Source organism: Pristiophorus japonicus, chromosome Y, assembly GCF_044704955.1.
Source record: "Pristiophorus japonicus isolate sPriJap1 chromosome Y, sPriJap1.hap1, whole genome shotgun sequence".
Classification (NCBI taxonomy): Eukaryota; Metazoa; Chordata; class Chondrichthyes; family Pristiophoridae; genus Pristiophorus; species Pristiophorus japonicus.
In genome coordinates this window covers 39422555-39445054 of record NC_092011.1, presented here as the reverse complement: position 1 = coordinate 39445054, position 22500 = coordinate 39422555, and the positions used below count along the sequence as shown (strand labels likewise).

General features: G+C 54.6%; 1 protein-coding gene across 1 annotated transcript in view; it reads right to left on the bottom strand.

Annotated features, from left to right (window-relative positions):
- LOC139241096 (low-density lipoprotein receptor-related protein 1-like) overlaps positions 1 to 22500 on the bottom strand; it is a 440653-nt gene that overhangs the window by 48306 nt on the left and 369847 nt on the right. Inside the window, 4 exon segments of the mRNA XM_070869785.1 lie at positions 358 to 483; positions 5414 to 5536; positions 10838 to 10957; positions 13444 to 13560. Coding sequence (XP_070725886.1) covers positions 358 to 483; positions 5414 to 5536; positions 10838 to 10957; positions 13444 to 13560 — 486 coding nt within the window.

Below are 22500 nucleotides of genomic sequence, written 5' to 3'. Positions count from 1 at the left end.
ACTGTCGGAGGGGCAGTACTGAGGGAGCGCCTCACTGTCGGAGGGGCAGTACTGAGGGAGCGCCGCACTGTCGGAGGGGCAGTACTGAGGGAGCCCCGCACTGTCGGAGGGGCAGTACTGAGGGAGCGCCGCACTGTCGGAGGGGCAGTACTGAGGGAGCGCCGCACTGTCGGAGGGGCAGTACTGAGGGAGCGCCGCACTGTTGGAGGGGCAGTACTGAGGGAGCGCCGCACTGTCGGAGGGGCAGTACTGAGGGAGCGCCGCACTGTCGGAGGGGCAGCACTGAGGGAGCGCCGCACTGTCGGAGGGGCAGCACTGAGGGAGCGCCTGTATTTGCAGCACCAAGTCTCTACGTACCACATTCCTCTTTCGGCTCGTCTGAACCATCGCCACAGTCATCTTCTCCGTCGCACTTCCAGCGAGCGGGTATACACCTGCCCGAGTCCTTGCATCGGAACTCATCCACGCCACACGTCATCTGAGCTGAAATCGGAAAGGGTAGCGGCGTTAACTCGCCACTGATCACCAGGGTGAGCGAGGGAGGCCCATGGGCCCGGGAGAGGCGAGAGTTCGGGGATTCAGGAGAGGCGGGGGATCCAGGAGAGGCGAGGGCCCAGGGGTAGCACGGACCAGCCCACACTGTGCGATATGTGGGCGCACTGGGCCCGTGCAGCAGAGCAGGTCTCCAGTCGTCCTGGTTAACCCTTGCCCCTGGACCAAGACCTCGCTCTGTCAAGCCCCGTGTGGTGGCTGGTGTGCAACGGTCACCCCACGTTAAAACAATCCACCCACAGGCATCTTCCACCCTTCAGGATGTAGTTCGGGATCCGGAATATCAGGTCCTTCATCGAAACACCTGCGAACTCAGCCCTTTTTTGATGTGGAAGCAAGTCACCCTCGATACGAGGGACTGCTGAATACTACCTATCCCAATGGGAAATTCTCTGCACCCCCTCTCCAAACACACGCTGCTGCCTCTCTAGCCTTTCAAACAACTTCTCTGCTGCTCCCGAATCCCCAACATGGCTGAGTTTAACGCCATAACATCGCCCATCTCCCTCACTTACTTCACAAACTCCCTCCCTGCCCGCTTTTGTTAGCTCCTGGACAGGACTGTTCCCCAACGCTCCTCTGTCCGGCATCCCACCCTCCGTCAACTGCAGCTCGTCCAAAACTCGGCTGCCCCCCTTCCCCGTGTCCTAACTCACCCAGTCCCACTCACCCATCACCCCCTGTGCTCACTGACCCGTGTCCTAACTCACACCGAGTCCCACTCACCCATCACCCCCTGTGCTCACTGCCCCCGTGTCCTAACTCACACCGAGTCCCACTCACCCATCACCCCCTGTGCTCACTGCCCCCGTGTCCTAACTCACACCCAGTCCCGCTCACCCATCACCCCCTGTGCTCACTGACCCCGTGTCCTAACTCACACCCAGTCCCACTCACCCATCACCCCCTGTGCTCGCTGCCCCCGTGTCCTAACTCACACCCAGTCCCACTCACCCATCACCCCCTGTGCTCACTGCCCCCGTGTCCTAACTCACACCCAGTCCCACTCACCCATCACCCCCTGTGCTCACTGACCCGTGTCCTAACTCACACCCAGTCCCACTCACCCATCACCCCCTGTGCTCGCTGCCCCCGTGTCCTAACTCACACCCAGTCCCACTCACCCATCACCCCCTGTGCTCACTGCCCCCGTGTCCTAACTCACACCCAGTCCCACTCACCCATCACCCCCTGTGCTCACTGACCCCGTGTCCTAACTCACACCCAGTCCCACTCACCCATCACCCCCTGTGCTCACTGACCCCGTGTCCTAACTCGCACCCAGTCCCACTCACCCATCACCCCCTATGCTCACTGACCCCGTGTCCTAACTCACACCCAGTCCCACTCACCCATCACCCCCTGTGCTCACTGCCCCCGTGTCCTAACTCACACCCAGTCCCACTCACCCATCACCCCCTGTGCTCACTGACCCCGTGTCCTAACTCGCACCGAGTCCCGCTCACCCATCACCCCCTGTGCTCACTGACCCCGTGTCCTAACTCACACCCAGTCCCACTCACCCATCACCCCCTGTGCTCACTGACCCGTGTCCTAACTCACACCCAGTCCCACTCACCCATCACCCCCTGTGCTCACTGACCCCGTGTCCTAACTCACACCCAGTCCCACTCACCCATCACCCCCTGTGCTCACTGCCCCGTGTCCTAACTCACACCCAGTCCCGCTCACCCATCACCCCCTGGGCTCACTGACCCCGTGTCCTAACTCACACTCAGTCCCACTCACCCATCACCCCCTGTGCTCACTGACCCCGTGTCCTAACTCACACCGAGTCCCACTCACCCATCACCCCCTGTGCTCACTGACCCCGTGTCCTAACTCGCACCGAGTCCCGCTCACCCATCACCCCCTGTGCTCACTGACCCGTGTCCTAACTCACACCCAGTCCCACTCACCCATCACCCCCTGTGCTCACTGACCCCGTGTCCTAACTCACACCCAGTCCCGCTCACCCATCACCCCCTGTGCTCACTGACCCGTGTCCTAACTCACACCCAGTCCCGCTCACCCATCACCCCCTGTGCTCACTGACCCGTGTCCTAACTCACACCGAGTCCCACTCACCCATCACCCCCTGTGCTCACTGTCCCCGTGTCCTAACTCACACCCAGTCCCGCTCACCCATCACCCCCTGTGCTCACTGACCCGTGTCCTAACTCACACCGAGTCCCACTCACCCATCACCCCCTGTGCTCACTGACCCCGTGTCCTAACTCGCACCGAGTCCCACTCACCCATCACCCCCTGTGCTCACTGACCCCGTGGTCCTAACTCACACCCAGTCCCACTCACCCATCACCCCCTGTGCTCACTGACCCCGTGTCCTAACTCACACCCAGTCCCACTCACCCATCACCCCCTGTGCTCACTGACCCCGTGTCCTAACTCACACCCAGTCCCACTCACCCATCACCCCCTGTGCTCACTGACCCCGTGTCCTAACTCACACCCAGTCCCGCTCACCCATCACCCCCTGTGCTCACTGACCCCGTGTCCTAACTCACACCCAGTCCCACTCACCCATCACCCCCTGTGCTCACTGCCCCGTGTCCTAACTCGCACCGAGTCCCACTCACCCATCACCCCCTGTGCTCACTGACCCCGTGTCCTAACTCACACCGAGTCCCGTTCACCCATCACCCCCTGTGCTCACTGACCCCGTGTCCTAACTCGCACTGAGTCCCGCTCACCCATCACCCCCTGTGCTCACTGACCCCGTGTCCTAACGCGCACCGAGTCCCGCTCACCCATCACCCCCTGTGCTCGCTGCCCCCGTGTCCTAACTCGCACCGAGTCCCGCTCACCCATCACCCCCTGTGCTCGTTGACCCAGTGTCCTAACTCACACCGAGTCCCGCTCACCCATCACCCCCTGTGCTCGTTGACCCAGTGTCCTAACTCACACCCAGTCCCACTCACCCATCACCCCCTGTGCTCACTGCCCCGTGTCCTAACTCGCACCGAGTCCCGCTCACCCATCACCCCCTGTGCTCGCTGCCCCCGTGTCCTAACTCGCACCGAGTCCCGCTCACCCATCACCCACTGCGCTCTACTCGGAACTCCTTCACGGCAAACGAGCCAAAGGTGGGCAGAGGAAACGTTACAGGGACCACCCTCAAAGCCTCCCTGATAAAGTGCAACATCCCCACCGACACCTGGGAGTCCCTGGCCCAAAGACCAGACCGCCCTAAGTGGAGGGAGTGCATCCGGGAGGGCGCTGAGCACCTCGAGTCTCGTCGCCGAGAGCGTGCAGAAACCAAGCGCAGGCAGCGGAAGGAGCGTGCGGCAAACCAGTCCCACCCTCCCCTTCCCTCAACGTCTATCTGTCCCACCTGTGACAGGGACTGTGGTTCCCGTATTGGGCTGTTCAGTCACCTAAGGACTCGTGTTTAGAGTGGAAGCAAGTCTTCCTCGATTCCGAGGGACTGCCTATGATGGTGACCTCTTAATGGTCAAGGGGCTTGAATCACAAGTTGGCATTTTGGAAGATGAGTAATTTGAAGATGTATCTCACACCTTATCGCTTACCGTGCTGAGGTAGGAAAACGCAACAACATCTGGTATCTATACAGCGAGCTTAACACGGTAAAACATCCCAAGTCACCTCACTGGAGCGATTACCAAACGAAATCACACACCGAGCTCAGAAGGAGATATTAGGGACAGGTGACCAAAAGCTGGGTCAAAGAGGGAGGTTTTAAGGAGCGTCTTAAAGGAGGAGAGAGAGACAGAGAGGTTTAGGGAGGGAGTTCCAGAGCTTGGGGCCCAGGCAACAGAAGGCACGGCCACCGATGGTGGAGCGATTATAATCAGGGATGCTCAAGAGGGCAGAATTAGAGGAGTGCAGAGATCTTGGGGGGTTGTGGGGCTGGAGGTGGTTACAGAGATAGGGAGGGGTGTGGGGGCTGGAGGAGGTTACAGAGATAGGGAGGGGTGTAGGGGCTGGAGGAGGTTACAGAGATAGGGAGGGGTGTAGGGGCTGGAGGGGGTTACAGAGATAGGGAGGGATGTAGGGGCTGGAGGAGGTTACAGAGATAGGGAGGGGTGTAGGGGCTGGAGGGGATTACGGAGATAGCGAGGGGTGTAGGGGCTGGAGGAGGTTACAGAGATAGGGAGGGGTGTAGGGACTGGAGGGGGTTACAGAGATAGGGAGGGGTGTAGGGGCTGGACCAGATTACAGAGATTGGGAGGGGTGTAGGGGCTGAAGGAGGTTACAGAGATAGGGAGGGGTGTAGGGGCTGGAGGAGGTTACAGAGATAGGGAGGGGTGTAGGGGCTGGAGGGGGTTACAGAGATAGGGAGGGGTGTAGGGGCTGGAGGAGGTTACAGAGATAGGGAGGGGTGTAGGTGCTGGAGGGGGTTACAGAGATAGGGAGGGGTGAAGGAGCTGGAGGAGGTTACAGAGATAGGGAGGGGTGTAAGGGCTGGAGGAGGATACAGAGATAGGAAGAGATGTAGGGGCTGGAGGGGGTTACAGAGATAGGGAGGGGTGCAGGGGCTGGAGGGGGTTACAGAGATAGGGAGGGGTGTAGGGGCTGGAGGGGGTTACAGAGATAGGGAGGGGTGTAGGGGCTGGAGTGGGTTACAGAGATAGGGAGGGGTGCAGGGGCTGGAGGGGTTACAGAGATAGGGAGGGGTGTCGGGCTGGAGGAGGTTACAGAGATAGGGAGGGGTGTAGGGGCTGGAGTGGGTTACAGAGATAGGGAGGGGTGTAGGGGCTGGAGGAGGTTACAGAGATAGGGAGGAGGTTACAGAGATAGGGAGGAGGTGGGGAGAGAAGCGAGGAGGGATACGATCGGAGAGTGAGAACTTGAACGGCCGAGAGTTGACGAGACTTACTGCAGTTGGCGGGCTCATCGGAATGGTCCATGCAGTCGTTGTCACGGTCACAAACCCACACTCGCGGGATGCACCGCTTGGTCGTCGCACACTGGAACTGGTTGGGTGCACAGGTCACCTCGGCTATGGTCACAGGAACAAAACACACGCAACGAGTTACACAGTGTGGCCGGGAAATTTCTCACACACACATGAGCCGATATTTTGTCATGTATTCGTTTCATGGGCTGTTTGCTCAAGAATTTATAGCGATGCATCGCTGTTAGGAACTAGCTGGTTTATGAGCCTGGTGGATGAAACACAGAAAATAGGTGCAGGAGTAGGCCATTCGACCCTTCGAGCCTGCACCGCCATTCAATATGATCATGGCTGATCATTCCCTCAGTACCCCATTCCTGCTTTCTCTCCATACCCACTGATCCCTTTAGCCGTAAGGGCCACATCTAACTCCCTTTTGAATATATCCAATGAACTGACCTCAACAACTTTCTGTGGTAGAGAATTCCACAGGTTCACCACTCTCAGTGAAGAAGTTTCTCCTCATTGGGTCCTAAATGGCTTACCCCTTATCCTTCGACTGTGACCCCTGGTTCTGGACTTCCCCAACATTGGGAACATTCTTCCTGCCTCTAACCTGTCCAATCCCGTCAGAATTTTATATGTTTCTATGAGATCCCCTCATTCTAAATTCCAGTGAATATAAGCCGAGTCGATCCAGTCTTTCTTCATATTTCAGTCCTGCCATCCCGGGAATCAGTCTGGTGAACCTTCGCTGCACTCCCTCAATAGCAAGAATGTCCTTCCTCAGATTAGGAGACCAAAACTGTACACAATATTCAAGGTGTGGCCTCACCAAGGCCCTGTACAACTGCAGTAAGACCTCCCTGCTCCTATACTCAAATCCTCTCACTATGAAGGCCAACATGCCATTTGCCTTCTTCACCGCCTGCTGTACCTGCATGCCAACCTTCAATGACTGATGTACCATGACACCCAGGTCTCGTTGCACCTCCCTTTTCCTAACCTGTCACCACTGGTAACGTGTAGTGTGATTGTTAAACCTTTTACATAAGAACATTAAGAAATTGGAGCAGGGGTAGGCCATCGAAACATGTAAGATTATGAGGGGGCTCGACAAGGTGGATGCAGAGAGGATGTTCCCACTGATGGGGGAGACTAGAACTAGGGGGCATGGTCTTAGAATAAGGGGCCGCCCATTTAAAACTAAGATGAGGAGGAATTTCTTCTCTCAGAGGGTTGTAAATCTGTGGAATTCTGCGCCCCAGAGAGCTGTGGAGGCTGGGACATTGAATATATTTAAGGTGGAGATAGACAGATTTTTGAGCGATAAGGGAGTGAAGGGTTATGGGGAGCGGGCGGGGAAGTGGAGCTGAGTCCATGATCAGATCAGCCATGGTCGTATTAAATGGCGGAGCAGGCTCGAGGGGCCGTATGGCCGACTCCTGCTCCTGTTTCTTATGTTCTTATGTAAAAGGTTTAACAATCACACTGCACATTACCGGTTCATCCAACAGGCTCTCAACCACCTGCCCCATCGTGGATCCCCCGAACCCAACTGGCTGGGGTTTTATTGAGTCTTGTGAATGTCACGTGACTGGCTAAGCCCCTCCCAACTCAACAACTCCACAACTATTTTAGATAGAATTTTAAATCAAGTACCGACTTTTGTAAGGGCCACAAAACCCACAAATTAACAATGCAACTTTGCCAAAACAAATTATAATTCTGTTCCCGCGGGTGATGATGCACTCCAGTCCCTCCGGCGCCCACCTCTCGCGGAAGGCCGCGAGCGTACCGGTGGACACCGCGTGCTCCACCTCCAGGGACACCCTGGCTCGGATGTAACCGCGGAAGAGAGGCAGGCAGTCGGGCTGAACGACCCCCTCGACCGCCCGCTGCCTGGACCGGCTGATGGCCCCCTTGGCCAGGCCCAGGAGCAGTCCTACGAGGAGGCCCTCGGACCTGCCCGCTCCCCTCCGCACAGGGTTCCCAAAGATCAGGTGTGGGACTGAAGTGCAGCCAGAATTTGAGGAGCAGCCCCTTCAAATATTGGAAGAGGGGGCTGCAACCTCACACACTGAACACACACGTGGAACACGGACTCCTCCAGACCGCAGAAATTGCAGGCGGCCCGGGAGCCCGTGAACCGACTTAAAAACCGATTGCAGGGGACTGCCCCGTGCACCACCCTCCAGGCCAAGTCCCCAATAAATAACGGGAGGACTCCCGCGTAGAGAGCACTCCATTGGGGACCCCCACCTCCTCCGGACGGCAAGATGGCGCGCCATGGTGTGTCCGAACGGCAGACGAGGATGGCAAGGTGGAGAGTGTGCAGGAGCAGCCCGTACAGGAAACCCCTCCCTCCGCGCGCAGAACTGAAAGGCACGGAGGGGGAAGGGGGAGGGTTTCAATGGCTCTACAACATTCTGTGCCCGGCTGATTTCCCCCATCGTTCTAGTTTTGCCTCGTCATCGTGCAGGAACGAAAACCTTACCGCCTTTAAATATCGCTGGAATTTACAACCTTAATGCCCTCCTTCTGCCTAAGGTGCTGTATTAGCCAGGTTCCACAGCCGCACCGAGCCATGTACAGTCGACAACTCAAGTCGCTGGAGAAATACCACCAACGCTGTCTCCGCAAGATCCTGCAAATCCCCCGGGAGGACAGACGCACCAACGTTAGCGTCCTCGACCAGGCCAACATCCCCAGCATCGAAGCACTGACCACACTCGACCAGCTCCGCTGGGCAGGGCCACATTGTCCGCATGGTTCCCCCAGACACGAGACTCCCCAAAGCAAGCGCTCTACTCGGAACTCCTTCACGGGCAAACGGGCCAAAGGTGGGCAGAGGAAACGTTACAAGGGACCACCCTCAAAGCCTCCCTGATAAAGTGCAACATCCCCACCGACACCTGGGAGTCCCTGGCCAAAGACCAGTCCGCCCTAAGTGGAGGAAGTGCATCCGGGAGGGCGCTGAGCACCTTGAGTCTCGTCGCCGAGAGCGTGCAGAAACCAAGCGCAGGCAGCGGAAGGAGCGTGCGGCAAACCAGTCCCACCCTCCCCTTCCCTCAACGTCTATCTGTCCCACCTGTGACAGGGACTGTGGTTCCCGTATTCGGCTGTTCAGCCAACTAAGGACTCGTGTTTAGAGTGGAAGCAAGTCTTCCTCGATTCCGAGGGACTGCCGATGATGATGAGGAGCCCATTTTACAGTCTCGGAGGCTGCGGCGTCTGCTGAGGGAGCGGGGAGTTAGAAAGACGAGTCTTATAGCCTGTTCGTCTGGAGTATTCCTTTAATTCCCATGCTTTGTCCGCTGGGAATCAAGTGACTGCAGAACTGGGTGAGGTTACACCCATCGGAAGACACTGAACAGGCAGGGGCACTGTTCTCTGGAACCGTGTGAAGACTGAGGGGTGACGCAATAGATATCTTTAAAATGTAGAAGGGGTTTCCCAAGAATTAGGAGCAGGAGCAGGCCCATTTGGCCCCTCGAGCCTGCTCCGTCACTCAATGAGATCTTCGACCTCAACTCCACTTTCCCGCCCGGATCCCTCGATTCCGTTCGTGTCCCAGAAATCTACCCTTGAATATACTCGATGTCCCAGCTTCCACAGCTCTCTGGGGCAGAGAATTCCACAGATTTACAACCCTCTGAGAGAAGAAATTCCTCCTCATCTCAGTTTTAAATGGGCGGCCCCTTATTCTAAGACCATGCCCCCTAGTTCTAGTCTCCCCCATCAGTGGGAACATCCTCTCTGCATCCACCTTGTCAAGCCCCCTCATAATCTGATACGTTTCGATAAGATCACCTCTCATTCTTCTGAACTCCAATGAGTAGAGGCCCAACCTACTCAACCTTTCCTCATAAGTCAACCCCCTCATCTCCGGAATCAACCGAGTGAATCTTCTCTGAACAGCCTCCAAAGCAAGTGTATCCTTTCGTAAATACGGAGACCAAAACTGCACGCAGTACTCCAGGTGTGGCCTCACCAATACCCTGTATAACTGGAGCAAGACTTCCCTGCTTTTATACTCCATCACCTTTGCAATAAAGGACAACATTCCATTCAATGAGATCCTGGCTGATCTTCGACCTCAACTCCACTTTCCTGCACCGTCCCCATATCCCTTAATATCCAAAAATCTCTCGAATATACTCAGCGACTGAGCCTCCACAGCCCTCTGAGACAGAGAACTCCAAAGATTCACCGTCATCTGAGTGAAGAAATTCCTCCTCACGACTATCAAGGAAAGAGTGAACAGACCGGAGTTCTTTTCTCTAGGTATGAGAAGGCTGAGGGCTGACCCGATAGAGATCTTTAAAATGATGAAGGGGTTCAATAGGGTAGATGTCGAGAAGATGTTCCCACTTGTGGGGAAGACCAGAACTAGGGGGCCATCAATATAAGATAGTCACTGATAAACCCAATGGGGAATTCAGGAGAAACTTCTTTACCCAGAGCGGGGTGAGAATGTGAGACTCGCTGCCACAGGGAGGGGTTGAGATGAATAGTATCGATGTATTTAAGGGGAAGGTGGATAAACACATGGGGGGGAAAGGAATATAGGGTTATGGTGATGGGGTGAGATGGAGAGGGGTTGGAGGGGGCTGGTGTGGGGCCTAAACAGATTGGAGGCAGACCAGAGAAGGTTCACTCGGTTGATTCCGGAGATGAGGGGGTTGACTTCTGAGGAAAGGTTGAGGAGGTTGGGCCTCTACTCATTGGAATTCAGAAGAATGAGAGGTGATCTTATGGAAACGTGTAAGATTATGAGGGGGCTCGACAAGGTGGATGCAGAGAGGATGTTTCCACTGATGGGGGAGACTAGAACTAGGGGGCATGGTCTTAGAATAAGGGGCCGCCCATTTAAAACTGAGATGAGGAGGAATTTCTTCTCTCAGAGGGTTGTAAATCTGTGGAATTCTCTGCCCCAGAGAGCTGTGGAGGCTGGGACATTGAATATATTTAAGGTGGGAGATAGACAGATGTTTGAGCGATAAGGGAGTGAAGGGTTATGGGGAGCGGGCGGGGAAGTGGAGCTGAGTCCATGATCGGATCAGCCATGGTCGTATTAAATGGCGGAGCAGGCTCGAGGGGCCGAATGGCCGACTCCTGCTCCTGTTTCTTATGTGAAGAAATTGGCTACATTACACTCAGTCCCTTCTTCCAAGTTGTTAATATAGACTGTAAATAGTTGGGGTCCCAGCACCGATCCCTGCGGCACCCCACTGATTACCGTGTCCTTATGGCGTGGACCAGTTGGGCCAAATGGCCTGTTTGAGCTGCAAGATTCTACGCAATCGCACGTTGAGTTCCGACGATCAGATATGCTCTTTACCGCGCGCCCCCCGCCCCCGAAAGCGGCATCTTTACGAGAGCGCGCGCCGAAAGTACACTTACGACAATCTTTCTCGTCCTCGCCGTCTCCACAGTTGTCCTGCCCGTTGCACCTGAATATCCCGGGAATGCAACGATTGGCGGTGGTGCACTTGAACTGGCTCGGCAGGCAAACGTGAATCTCTGCGGGAGAGAGAGCGAGAGAGAAAGAGCAGGTTTAAGAGGCGCAGGGCGGGAAGGTGTGCTGGAGACCACAAGGAACAACAACTTATATTTATATAGCGTCTTTAACGTAGTGAAACATAGAAAATAGGAGCAGGAGTCGGCCATTCGGCCCTTCGAACCTGCACCATTCAATATGATCATGGCTGATCCTCTATCTCAACACCATATTCCCGCTGTCTCCCCATACCCCTTGATGCCTTTTGTGTCTAGAAATCTCTCTATCTCCCTCTTAAATATATTCAGTGACTTGGCCCCCACAGCCTCCTGTGGTAGAGAATTCCACAGGTTCACCACCCTCGGAGTGAAAACATTTCTCCTCATCTCGCTCCTAAATTTCCTCCCCCGTATCCTGAGACTGTGTGACCCCTTGTTCTAGACTTCCCAGCCCCGGGGAAACACCCTCCCCGCATCCAGTCTGTCCAACCCCGTCAGAATTTTATACCTTTCAATGAGATCCCCTCTCATTCTTCTAAACTCCAGTGAATACAGGCCCCGTCGACCCAATCTCTCCTCATACGGCAGTCCTGCCCTCCCAGGAATCAGTCTGGTGAACCTTCGCTGCACTCCCTCTATGGTAAGTATATCCCTCCTTAGGTAAGGAGACCAAAACTGCTCACACTATTCCAGGTGTGGTCTCACCAAGGCCCTGTATAACTGCAGTAAGACTTCCTTGCTCCTGTACTCAAACCCTCTTGCAATGAAGGCCAACATACCACTTGCCTCCCTCACTGCTTGCTGTGTCCCAAGGCATTTCACAGGAGGATTAAGAGACTAAACAATTTGACACCGAGCCGCATAACGAGAGATTAGCGCAGGTGACCAAAAGCTTGGTCAGAGATGTAAGTTTTAAGGAGCGTCTTGAAGGAGGAGAGAGAGGCGGAGAGGTTTAGGGAGGGAGTTCCAGAGCTTGGGGCCCAGGCAACAGAAGGCACGGCCACCGATGGTGGAGCGATTATAATCAGGGATGGTCAGGAGGGCAGAATTAGAGGAGTGCAGAGATCTCGGGGGGGGGGGGGGGGTTGTGGGGCTGGAGGCGGTTACAGAGATAGGGAGGGGTGTAAGGGCTGGAGGAGGTTACAGAGATAGGGAGGGGTGTAGGGGCTGGAGGAGGTTACAGAGATAGGGAGGGGTGTAAGGGCTGGAGGAGGTTACAGAGATAGGGAGGGGTGTAGGGGCTGGAGGAGGTTACAGAGATAGGGAGGGGTGTAGGGTCTGGAGGAGGTTACAGAGATAGCGAGGGGTGTTGGGGCTGGAGGGGGTTACAGAGATAGGGCGGGGTGTAGGGGCTGGAGGAGGTTACAGAGATATGGAGGGGTGTAGGGGCTGGAGGAGGTTACAGAGATAGGGAGAGGTGTAGGGGCTGGAGGAGGTTACAGAGATAGGGAGGGGTGTAGGGGCTGGAGGAGGTTACAGCGATAGGGAGGGGTGTAGGGGCTGGAGGAGGTTACAGAGATAGGGAGGGGTGTAGGGGCTGGAGGAGGTTACAGAGATAGGGAGGGGGCGAGGGCCATGGAGGGATTTGTAAACAAGGATGAGAATTTTGAAATCGAGGCATTGCTTAACCGGGAGCCAATGTAGGTCAGTGAGCACAGGGGGTGATGGGTGAGTGGGACTCGGTGCGAGTTAGGACACGGGGTCAGCGAGCACAGGGGGTGATGGGTGAGCGGGACTCGGTGCGAGTTAAGACACGGGGCAGTGAGCACAGGGGGTGATGGGTGAGTGGGACTCGGTGCGAGTTAGGACACGGGGTCAGTGAGCACAGGGGGTGATGGGTGAGTGGGACTGGATGCGAGTTAGGACACGGGGTCAGTGAGCACAGGGGGTGATGGATGAGCGGGACTGGATGCGAGTTAGGTCACGGGGTCAGTGAGCACAGGGGGTGATGGGTGAGTGGGACTCGGTGCGAGTTAGGACACGGGGTCAATGAGCGCAGGGGGTGATGGGTGAGTGGGACTCGGTGAGAGTTAGGACACGGGGTCAATGAGCACAGGGGGTGATGGGTGAGCGGGACTGGGTGCGAGTTAGGACACGGGGGCAGTGAGCACAGGGGGGTGATGGGTGAGTGGGACTCGGGGCGAGTTAGGACACGGGGTCAGTGAGCACAGGGGGTGATGGGTGAGAGGGACTGGGTGTGAGTTAGGACACGGGGTCAGTGAGCACAGGGGGTGATGGGTGAGCGGACTCGGTGCGAGTTAGGACACGGGGGCAGTGAGCACAGGGGGTGATGGGTGAGTGGGACTCGGTGTGAGTTAGAACACGGGGTCAATGAGCGCAGGGGGTGATGGGTGAGCGGGACTGGGTGAGAGTTAGGACACGGGGGCAGTGAGCACAGGGGGTGATGGGTGAGTGGGACTGGGTGTGTGAGTTAGGACACAGGGCAGCTAAATACAAGCAGACACAGACACAGACAGACAGACGTTGCAGTAAAAGGTATTGCAACTGACCGCAGTTGGCTTCATCAGAGCTGTCCTGACAATCGTTATCCCCGTCACAGATGAACGCTGGGTTAGTGCAATGGCCGGTCCCGCACTGAAACTGGCCAGGTCGGCACTTGAACTCAGCTGGTTAGAGAAAGAAAGAGACACTCTTCAAACTCTGAACGCAGACGGCACCTTTACTCTGTATCTAAACCCCTGTACCTGCCCTGGGAGTGTTTGATGGGACAGTGTAGAGGGAGCTTTACTCTGTATCTAACCCCCTGAACCTGCCCTGGGAGTGTTTGATGGGGCAGTGTAGAGGGAGCTTTACTCTGTATCTAACCCCCTGTACCTGCCCTGGGAGTGTTTGATGGGAAAGTGTAGAGGGAGCTTTACTCTGTATCTAACCCCCTGTACCTACCCTGGGAGTGTTTGATGGGACAGTGTAGAGGGAGCTTTACTCTGTATCTAACCCCCTGTACCTGCCCTGAGAGTGTTTGATGGGACAGTGTAGAGGGAGCTTTACTCTGTATCTAACCCCCTGTACCTGCCCTGGGAGTGTTTGATGGACAGTGTAGAGGCAGCTTTACTCTATCTACCCCCCTGTACCTGCCCTGGGAGTGTTTGATGGACAGTGCAGAGGGAGCTTTACTCTGTATCTAACCCCCTGTACCTGCCCTGGGAGTGTTTGATGGGACAGTGTAGAGGGAGCTTCACTCTGTATCTAACCCCCTGTACCTGCCCTGGGAGTGTTTGATGGGGCAGTGTAGAGGGAGCTTTACTCTGTATCTAACCCCCTGTACCTGCCCTGGGAGTGTTTGATGGGAAAGTGTAGAGGGAGCTTTACTCTGTATCTAACCCCCTGTACCTGCCCTGAGAGTGTTTGATGGGACAGTGTAGAGGGAGCTTTACTCTGTATCTAACCCCCTGTACCTACCCTGGGAGTGTTTGATGGGACAGTGTAGAGGGAGCTTTACTCTGTATCTAACCCCCTGTACCTGCCCTGAGAGTGTTTGATGGGACAGTGTAGAGGGAGCTTTACTCTGTATCTAACCCCGTGCCGTACCTGCCCTGGGAGTGTTTGATGGGACAGTGTAGAGGGAGCTTTACTCTGTATCTAACCCCCTGTACCTGCCCTGGGAGTGTTTGATGGGACAGTGTAGAGGGAGCTTTACTCTGTATCTAACCCCCTGTACCTGCCCTGGGAGTGTTTGATGGGACAGTGTAGAGGGAGCTTTACTCTGTATCTAACCCCGTGCCGTACCTGCCCTGGGAGTGTTTGATGGGACAGTGTAGAGGGAGCTTTACTCTGTATCTAACCCCCTGTACCTGCCCTGGGAGTGTTTCATGGGACAGTGTAGAGGGAGCTTTACTCTGTATCTAACCCCCTGTACATGCCCTTGGAGTGTTTGATGGGGACAGTGTAGAGGGAGCTTTACTCTGTATCTAACCCCGTGCTGTACCTGCCCTGGGAGTGTTTGATGGGACAGTGTAGAGGGAGCTTTACTCTGTATCTAACCCCCTGTACATGCCCTTGGAGTGTTTGATGGGGACAGTGTAGAGGGAGCTTTACTCTGTATCTAACCCCGTGCTGTACCTGCCCTGGGAGTGTTTGATGGGACAGTGTAGAGGGAGCTTTACTCTGTATCTAACCCCCTGTACCTGCCCTGGGAGTGTTTGATGGGACAGTGTAGAGGGAGCTTTACTCTGTATCAAACCCCCTGTACCTGCCCTGGGAGTGTTTGATGGGGACAGTGTAGAGGGAGCTTTACTCTGTATCTAACCCCCTGTACATGCCCTGGGAGTGTTTGATGGGGACAGTGTAGAGGGAGCTTTACTCTGTATCTAACCCCCTGTACCTGTCCTGGGAGTGTTTGATGGGACAGTGTAGAGGGAGCTTTACTCTGTATCTAACCCCGTGCTGTACCTGCCCTGGGAGTGTTTGATGGGACAGTGTAGAGGGAGCTTTACTCTGTATCTAACCCCCTGTACCTGCCCTGGGAGTGTTTGATGAGACAGTGTAGAGGGAGCTTTACTCTGTATCTAACCCCCCTGTACCTGCCCTGGGAGTGTTTGATGGGACAGTGTAGAGGGAGCTTTACTCTGTATCTAACCCCCTGTACCTGCCCTGGGAGTGTTTGATGGGACAGTGTAGAGGGAGCTTTACTCTGTATCTAACCCCGTGCCGTACCTGCCCTGGGAGTGTTTGATGGGACAGTGTAGAGGGAGCTTTACTCTGTATCTAACCCCCTGTACCTGCCCTGGGAGTGTTTCATGGGACAGTGTAGAGGGAGCTTTACTCTGTATCTAACCCCGCGCTGTACCTGCCCTGGGAGTGTTTGATGGGACAGTGTAGAGGGAGCTTTACTCTGTATCTAACCCCGCGCTGTACCTGCTCTGGGAGTGTTTGATGGGACAGTGTAGAGGGAGCTTTACTCTGTATCTAACCCCGTGCTGTACCTGCCCTGGGAGTGTTTGATGGGACAGTGTAGAGGGAGCTTTACTCTGTATCTAACCCCGTGCTGTACCTGCCCTGGGAGTGTTTGATGGGACAGTGTAGAGGGAGCTTTACTCTGTATCTAACCCCATGTACCTGCCCTGCGAGTATTTGATGGGACTGTGTAGAGGGAGAGTATCTCCGTATCTAACCCCGTGCTGTACCTGCCCTGGGAGTGTTTGATGGGACAGTGTAGAGGGAGCTTTACTCTGTATCTAACCCCGTGCTCTACCTGCTCTGGGAGTGTTTGATGGGACAGTGTCGAGTGAGCTTTATCTGTATCTAACCCCCTGTACCTGCCCTTGGAGTGTTTGATGGGACAGTGTAGAGGGAGCTTTACTCTGTATCTAACCCCCTGTACCTGCCCTGGGAGTGTTTGATGGGACAGTGTAGAGGGAGCTTTACTCTGTATCTAACCCCCTGTACCTGCCCTGGGAGTGTTTGATGGGACAGTGTAGAGGGAGCTTTACTCTGTATCTAACCCCCTGTACCTGCCCTGGGAGTGTTTGATGGGACAGTGTAGAGGGAGCTTTACTCTGTATCTAACCCCCTGTACCTGTCCTGGGAGTGTTTGATGGGACAGTGTAGAGGGAGCTTTACTCTGTATCTAACCCCCTGCTGTACCTGCCCTGGGAGTGTTTGATGGGACAGTGTAGAGGGAGCTTTACTCTGTATCTAACCCCCTGTACCTGCCCTGGGAGTGTTTCATGGGAGTGTAGAGGGAGCTTTACTCTGTATCTAACCCCGCGCTGTACCTGCCCTGGGAGTGTTTGATGGGACAGTGTAGAGGGAGCTTTACTCTGTATCTAACCCCGCGCTGTACCTGCCCTGGGAGTGTTTGATGGGACAGTGTAGAGGGAGTTTTACTCTGTATCTAACCCCATGTACCTGCCCTGCGAGTATTTGATGGGACTGTGTAGAGGGAGAGTATCTCCGTATCTAACCCCGCGCTGTACCTGCCCTGGGAGTGTTTGATGGGACAGTGTAGAGGGAGCTTTACTCTGTATCTAACCCCGTGCTGTACCTGCCCTGGGAGTGTTTGATGGGACAGTGTAGAGGGAGCTTTACTCTGTATCTAACCCCCCTGTACCTGCCCTGGGAGTGTTTGATGGGACAGTGTAGAGGGAGCTTTACTCTGTATCTAACCCCCTGTACCTGCCCTGGGAGTGCTTGATGGGACAGTGTAGAGGGAGCTTCACTCTGTATCTAACCCCCTGTACCTGACCTGGGAGTGTTTGATGGGGCAGTGTAGAGGGAGCTTTACTCTGTATCTAACCCCCTGTACCTGCCCTGGGAGTGTTTGATGGGAAAGTGTAGAGGGAGCTTTACTCTGTATCTAACCCCCTGTACCTGCCCTGAGAGTGTTTGATGGGACAGTGTAGAGGGAGCTTTACTCTGTATCTAACCCCCTGTACCTACCCTGGGAGTGTTTGATGGGACAGTGTAGAGGGAGCTTTACTCTGTATCTAACCCCCTGTACCTGCCCTGAGAGTGTTTGATGGGACAGTGTAGAGGGAGCTTTACTCTGTATCTAACCCCCTGTACCTGCCCTGGGAGTGTTTGATGGGACAGTGTAGAGGGAGCTTTACTCTGTATCTAACCCCCTGTACCTGCCCTGGGAGTGTTTGATGGGGACAGTGTAGAGGGAGCTTTACTCTGTATCTAATCCCCTGTACCTGCACTGGGAGTGTTTGATGGGACAGTGTAGAGAGAGCTTTACTCTGTATCTAACCCCATGCTGTACCTGCCCTGGGAGTGTTTGATGGGACAGTGTAGAGGGAGCTTTACTCTGTATCTAATCCCATGTACCTGCCCTGGGAGTGTTTGATGGGACAGTGTAGAGGGAGCTTTACTCTGTATCTAACCCCCTGTACCTGCCCTGGGAGTGTTTGATGGGGACAGTGTAGAGGGAGCTTTACTCTGTATCTAACCCCGTGCTGTACCTGCCCTGGGAGTGTTTGATGGGACAGTGTAGAGGGAGCTTTACTCTGTATCTAACCCCCTGTACCTGCCCTGGGAGTGTTTGATGGGACAGTGTAGAGGGAGCTTTACTCTGTATCAAACCCCCTGTACCTGCCCTGGGAGTGTTTGATGGGGACAGTGTAGAGGGAGCTTTACTCTGTATCTAACCCCCTGTACATGCCCTGGGAGTGTTTGATGGGGACAGTGTAGAGGGAGCTTTACTCTGTATCTAACCCCGTGCTGTACCTGCCCTGGGAGTGTTTGATGGGACAGTGTAGAGGGAGCTTTACTCTGTATCTAACCCCCTGTACCTGCCCTGGGAGTGTTTGATGGGACAGTGTAGAGGGAGCTTTACTCTGTATCTAACCCCCTGTACCTGCCCTGGGAGTGTTTGATGGGACAGTGTAGAGGGAGCTTTACTCTGTATCTAACCCGTACTGTACCTGCCCTGGGAGTGTTTGATGGGACAGTGTAGAGGGAGCTTTACTCTGTATCTAACCCCCTGTACCTGCCCTGGGAGTGTTTGATGGGACAGTGTAGAGGGAGCTTTACTCTGTATCTAACCCCGTGCCGTACCTGCCCTGGGAGTGTTTGATGGGACAGTGTAAAGGGAGCTTTACTCTGTATCTAACCCCCTGTACCTGCCCTGGGAGTGTTTGATGGGACAGTGTAGAGGGAGCTTTACTCTGTATCTAACCCCGCGCTGTACCTGCCCTGGGAGTGTTTGATGGGACAGTGTAGAGGGAGCTTTACTCTGTATCTAACCCCGCGCTGTACCTGCCCTGGGAGTGTTTGATGGGACAGTGTAGAGGGAGCTTTACTCTGTATCTAACCCCGTGCTGTACCTGCCCTGGGAGTGTTTGATGGGACAGTGTAGAGGGAGCTTTACTCTGTATCTAACCCCATGTACCTGCCCTGCGAGTATTTGATGGGTCTGTGTAGAGGGAGAGTATCTCCGTATCTAACCCCGCGCTGTACCTGCCCTGGGAGTGTTTGATGGGACAGTGTAGAGGGAGCTTTACTCTGTATCTAACCCCGTGCTCTACCTGCTCTGGGAGTGTTTGATGGGACAGTGTCGAGTGAGCTTTATCTGTATCTAACCCCCTGTACCTGCCCTGGGAGTGTTTGATGGGACAGTGTAGAGGGAGCTTTACTCTGTATCTAACCCCCTGTACCTGCCCTGGGAGTGTTTGATGGGACAGTGTAGAGGGAGCTTTACTCTGTATCTAACCCCCTGTACCTGCCCTGGGAGTGTTTGATGGGACAGTGTAGAGGGAGCTTTACTCTGTATCTAACCCCCTGTACCTGCCCTGGGAGTGTTTGATGGGACAGTGTAGAGGGAGCTTTACTCTGTATCTAACCCCCTGTACCTGCCCTGGGAGTGTTTGATGGGGACAGTGTAGAGGGAGCTTTACTCTGTATCTAACCCCCTGTACATGCCCTGGGAGTGTTTGATGGGGACAGTGTAGAGGGAGCTTTACTCTGTATCTAACCCCGTGCTGTACCTGCCCTGGGAGTGTTTGATGGGACAGTGTAGAGGGAGCTTTACTCTGTATCTAACCCCCTGTACCTGCCCTGGGAGTGTTTGATGGGACAGTGTAGAGGGAGCTTTACTCTGTATCAAACCCCCTGTACCTGCCCTGGGAGTGTTTGATGGGGACAGTGTAGAGGGAGCTTTACTCTGTATCTAACCCCCTGTACATGCCCTGGGAGTGTTTGATGGGGACAGTGTAGAGGGAGCTTTACTCTGTATCTAACCCCGTGCTGTACCTGCCCTGGGAGTGTTTGATGGGACAGTGTAGAGGGAGCTTTACTCTGTATCTAACCCCCTGTACCTGCCCTGGGAGTGTTTGATGGGACAGTGTAGAGGGAGCTTTACTCTGTATCTAACCCCCTGTACCTGTCCTGGGAGTGTTTGATGGGACAGTGTAGAGGGAGCTTTACTCTGTATCTAACCCCGTGCTGTACCTGCCCTGGGAGTGTTTGATGGGACAGTGTAGAGGGAGCTTTACTCTGTATCTAACCCCCTGTACCTGCCCTGGGAGTGTTTGATGAGACAGTGTAGAGGGAGCTTTACTCTGTATCTAACCCCCCTGTACCTGCCCTGGGAGTGTTTGATGGGACAGTGTAGAGGGAGCTTTACTCTGTATCTAACCCCCTGTACCTGCCCTGGGAGTGTTTGATGGGACAGTGTAGAGGGAGCTTTACTCTGTATCTAACCCCGTGCCGTACCTGCCCTGGGAGTGTTTGATGGGACAGTGTAAAGGGAGCTTTACTCTGTATCTAACCCCCTGTACCTGCCCTGGGAGTGTTTCATGGGACAGTGTAGAGGGAGCTTTCCTCTGTATCTAACCCCGCGCTGTACCTGCCCTGGGAGTGTTTGATGGGACAGTGTAGAGGGAGCTTTACTCTGTATCTAACCCCGCGCTGTACCTGCCCTGGGAGTGTTTGATGGGACAGTGTAGAGGGAGCTTTACTCTGTATCTAACCCCGTGCTGTACCTGCCCTGGGAGTGTTTGATGGGACAGTGTAGAGGGAGCTTTACTCTGTATCTAACCCCATGTACCTGCCCTGCGAGTATTTGATGGGACTGTGTAGAGGGAGAGTATCTCCGTATCTAACCCCGCGCTGTACCTGCCCTGGGAGTGTTTGATGGGACAGTGTAGAGGGAGCTTTACTCTGTATCTAACCCCGTGCTCTACCTGCTCTGGGAGTGTTTGATGGGACAGTGTCGAGTGAGCTTTATCTGTATCTAACCCCCTGTACCTGCCCTGGGAGTGTTTGATGGGACAGTGTAGAGGGAGCTTTACTCTGTATCTAACCCCCTGTACCTGCCCTGGGAGTGTTTGATGGGACAGTGTAGAGGGAGCTTTACTCTGTATCTAACCCCATGTACCTGCCCTGGGAGTGTTTGATGGGACAGTGTAGAGGGAGCTTTACTCTGTATCTAACCCCCTGTACCTGCCCTGGGAGTGTTTGATGGGACAGTGTAGAGGGAGCTTTACTCTGTATCTAACCCCCTGTACCTGTCCTGGGAGTGTTTGATGGGACAGTGTAGAGGGAGCTTTACTCTGTATCTAACCCCGCGCTGTACCTGCCCTGGGAGTGTTTGATGGGACAGTGTAGAGGGAGCTTTACTCTGTATCTAACCCCGCGCTGTACCTGCCCTGGGAGTGTTTGATGGGACAGTGTAGAGGGAGCTTTACTCTGTATCTAACCCCGTGCTGTACCTGCCCTGGGAGTGTTTGATGGGACAGTGTAGAGGGAGCTTTACTCTGTATCTAACCCCATGTACCTGCCCTGCGAGTATTTGATGGGACTGTGTAGAGGGAGAGTATCTCCGTATCTAACCCCGCGCTGTACCTGCCCTGGGAGTGTTTGATGGGACAGTGTAGAGGGAGCTTTACTCTGTATCTAACCCCGTGCTCTACCTGCTCTGGGAGTGTTTGATGGGACAGTGTCGAGTGAGCTTTATCTGTATCTAACCCCCTGTACCTGCCCTGGGAGTGTTTGATGGGACAGTGTAGAGGGAGCTTTACTCTGTATCTAACCCCCTGTACCTGCCCTGGGAGTGTTTGATGGGACAGTGTAGAGGGAGCTTTACTCTGTATCTAACCCCCTGTACCTGCCCTGGGAGTGTTTGATGGGACAGTGTAGAGGGAGCTTTACTCTGTATCTAACCCCCTGTACCTGCCCTGGGAGTGTTTGATGGGACAGTGTAGAGGGAGCTTTACTCTGTATCTAACCCCCTGTACCTGTCCTGGGAGTGTTTGATGGGACAGTGTAGAGGGAGCTTTACTCTGTATCTAACCCCGTGCTGTACCTGCCCTGGGAGTGTTTGATGAGACAGTGTAGAGGGAGCTTTACTCTGTATCTAACCCAGTGCTGTACCTGCCCTGGGAGTGTTTGATGGGACAGTGTCGAGTGAGCTTTATCTGTATCTAACCCCCTGTACCTGCCCTGGGAGTGTTTGATGGGACAGTGTAGAGGGAGCTTTACTCTGTATCTAACCCCCTGTACCTGCCCTGGGAGTGTTTGATGGGACAGTGTAGAGGGAGCTTTACTCTGTATCTAACCCCATGTACCTGCCCTGGGAGTGTTTGATGGGACAGTGTAGAGGGAGCTTTACTCTGTATCTAACCCCCTGTACCTGCCCTGGGAGTGTTTGATGGGACAGTGTAGAGGGAGCTTTACTCTGTATCTAACCCCCTGTACCTGTCCTGGGAGTGTTTGATGGGACAGTGTAGAGGGAGCTTTACTCTGTATCTAACCCCGCGCTGTACCTGCACTGGGAGTGTTTGATGGGACAGTGTAGAGGGAGCTTTACTCTGTATCTAACCCCGCGCTGTACCTGCCCTGGGAGTGTTTGATGGGACAGTGTAGAGGGAGCTTTACTCTGTATCTAACCCCGTGCTGTACCTGCCCTGGGAGTGTTTGATGGGACAGTGTAGAGGGAGCTTTACTCTGTATCTAACCCCCTGTACCTGCCCTGGGAGTGTTTGATGGGACAGTGTAGAGGGAGCTTTACTCTGTATCTAACCCCCTGTACCTGTCCTGGGAGTGTTTGATGGGACAGTGTAGAGGGAGCTTTACTCTGTATCTAACCCCGTGCTGTACCTGCCCTG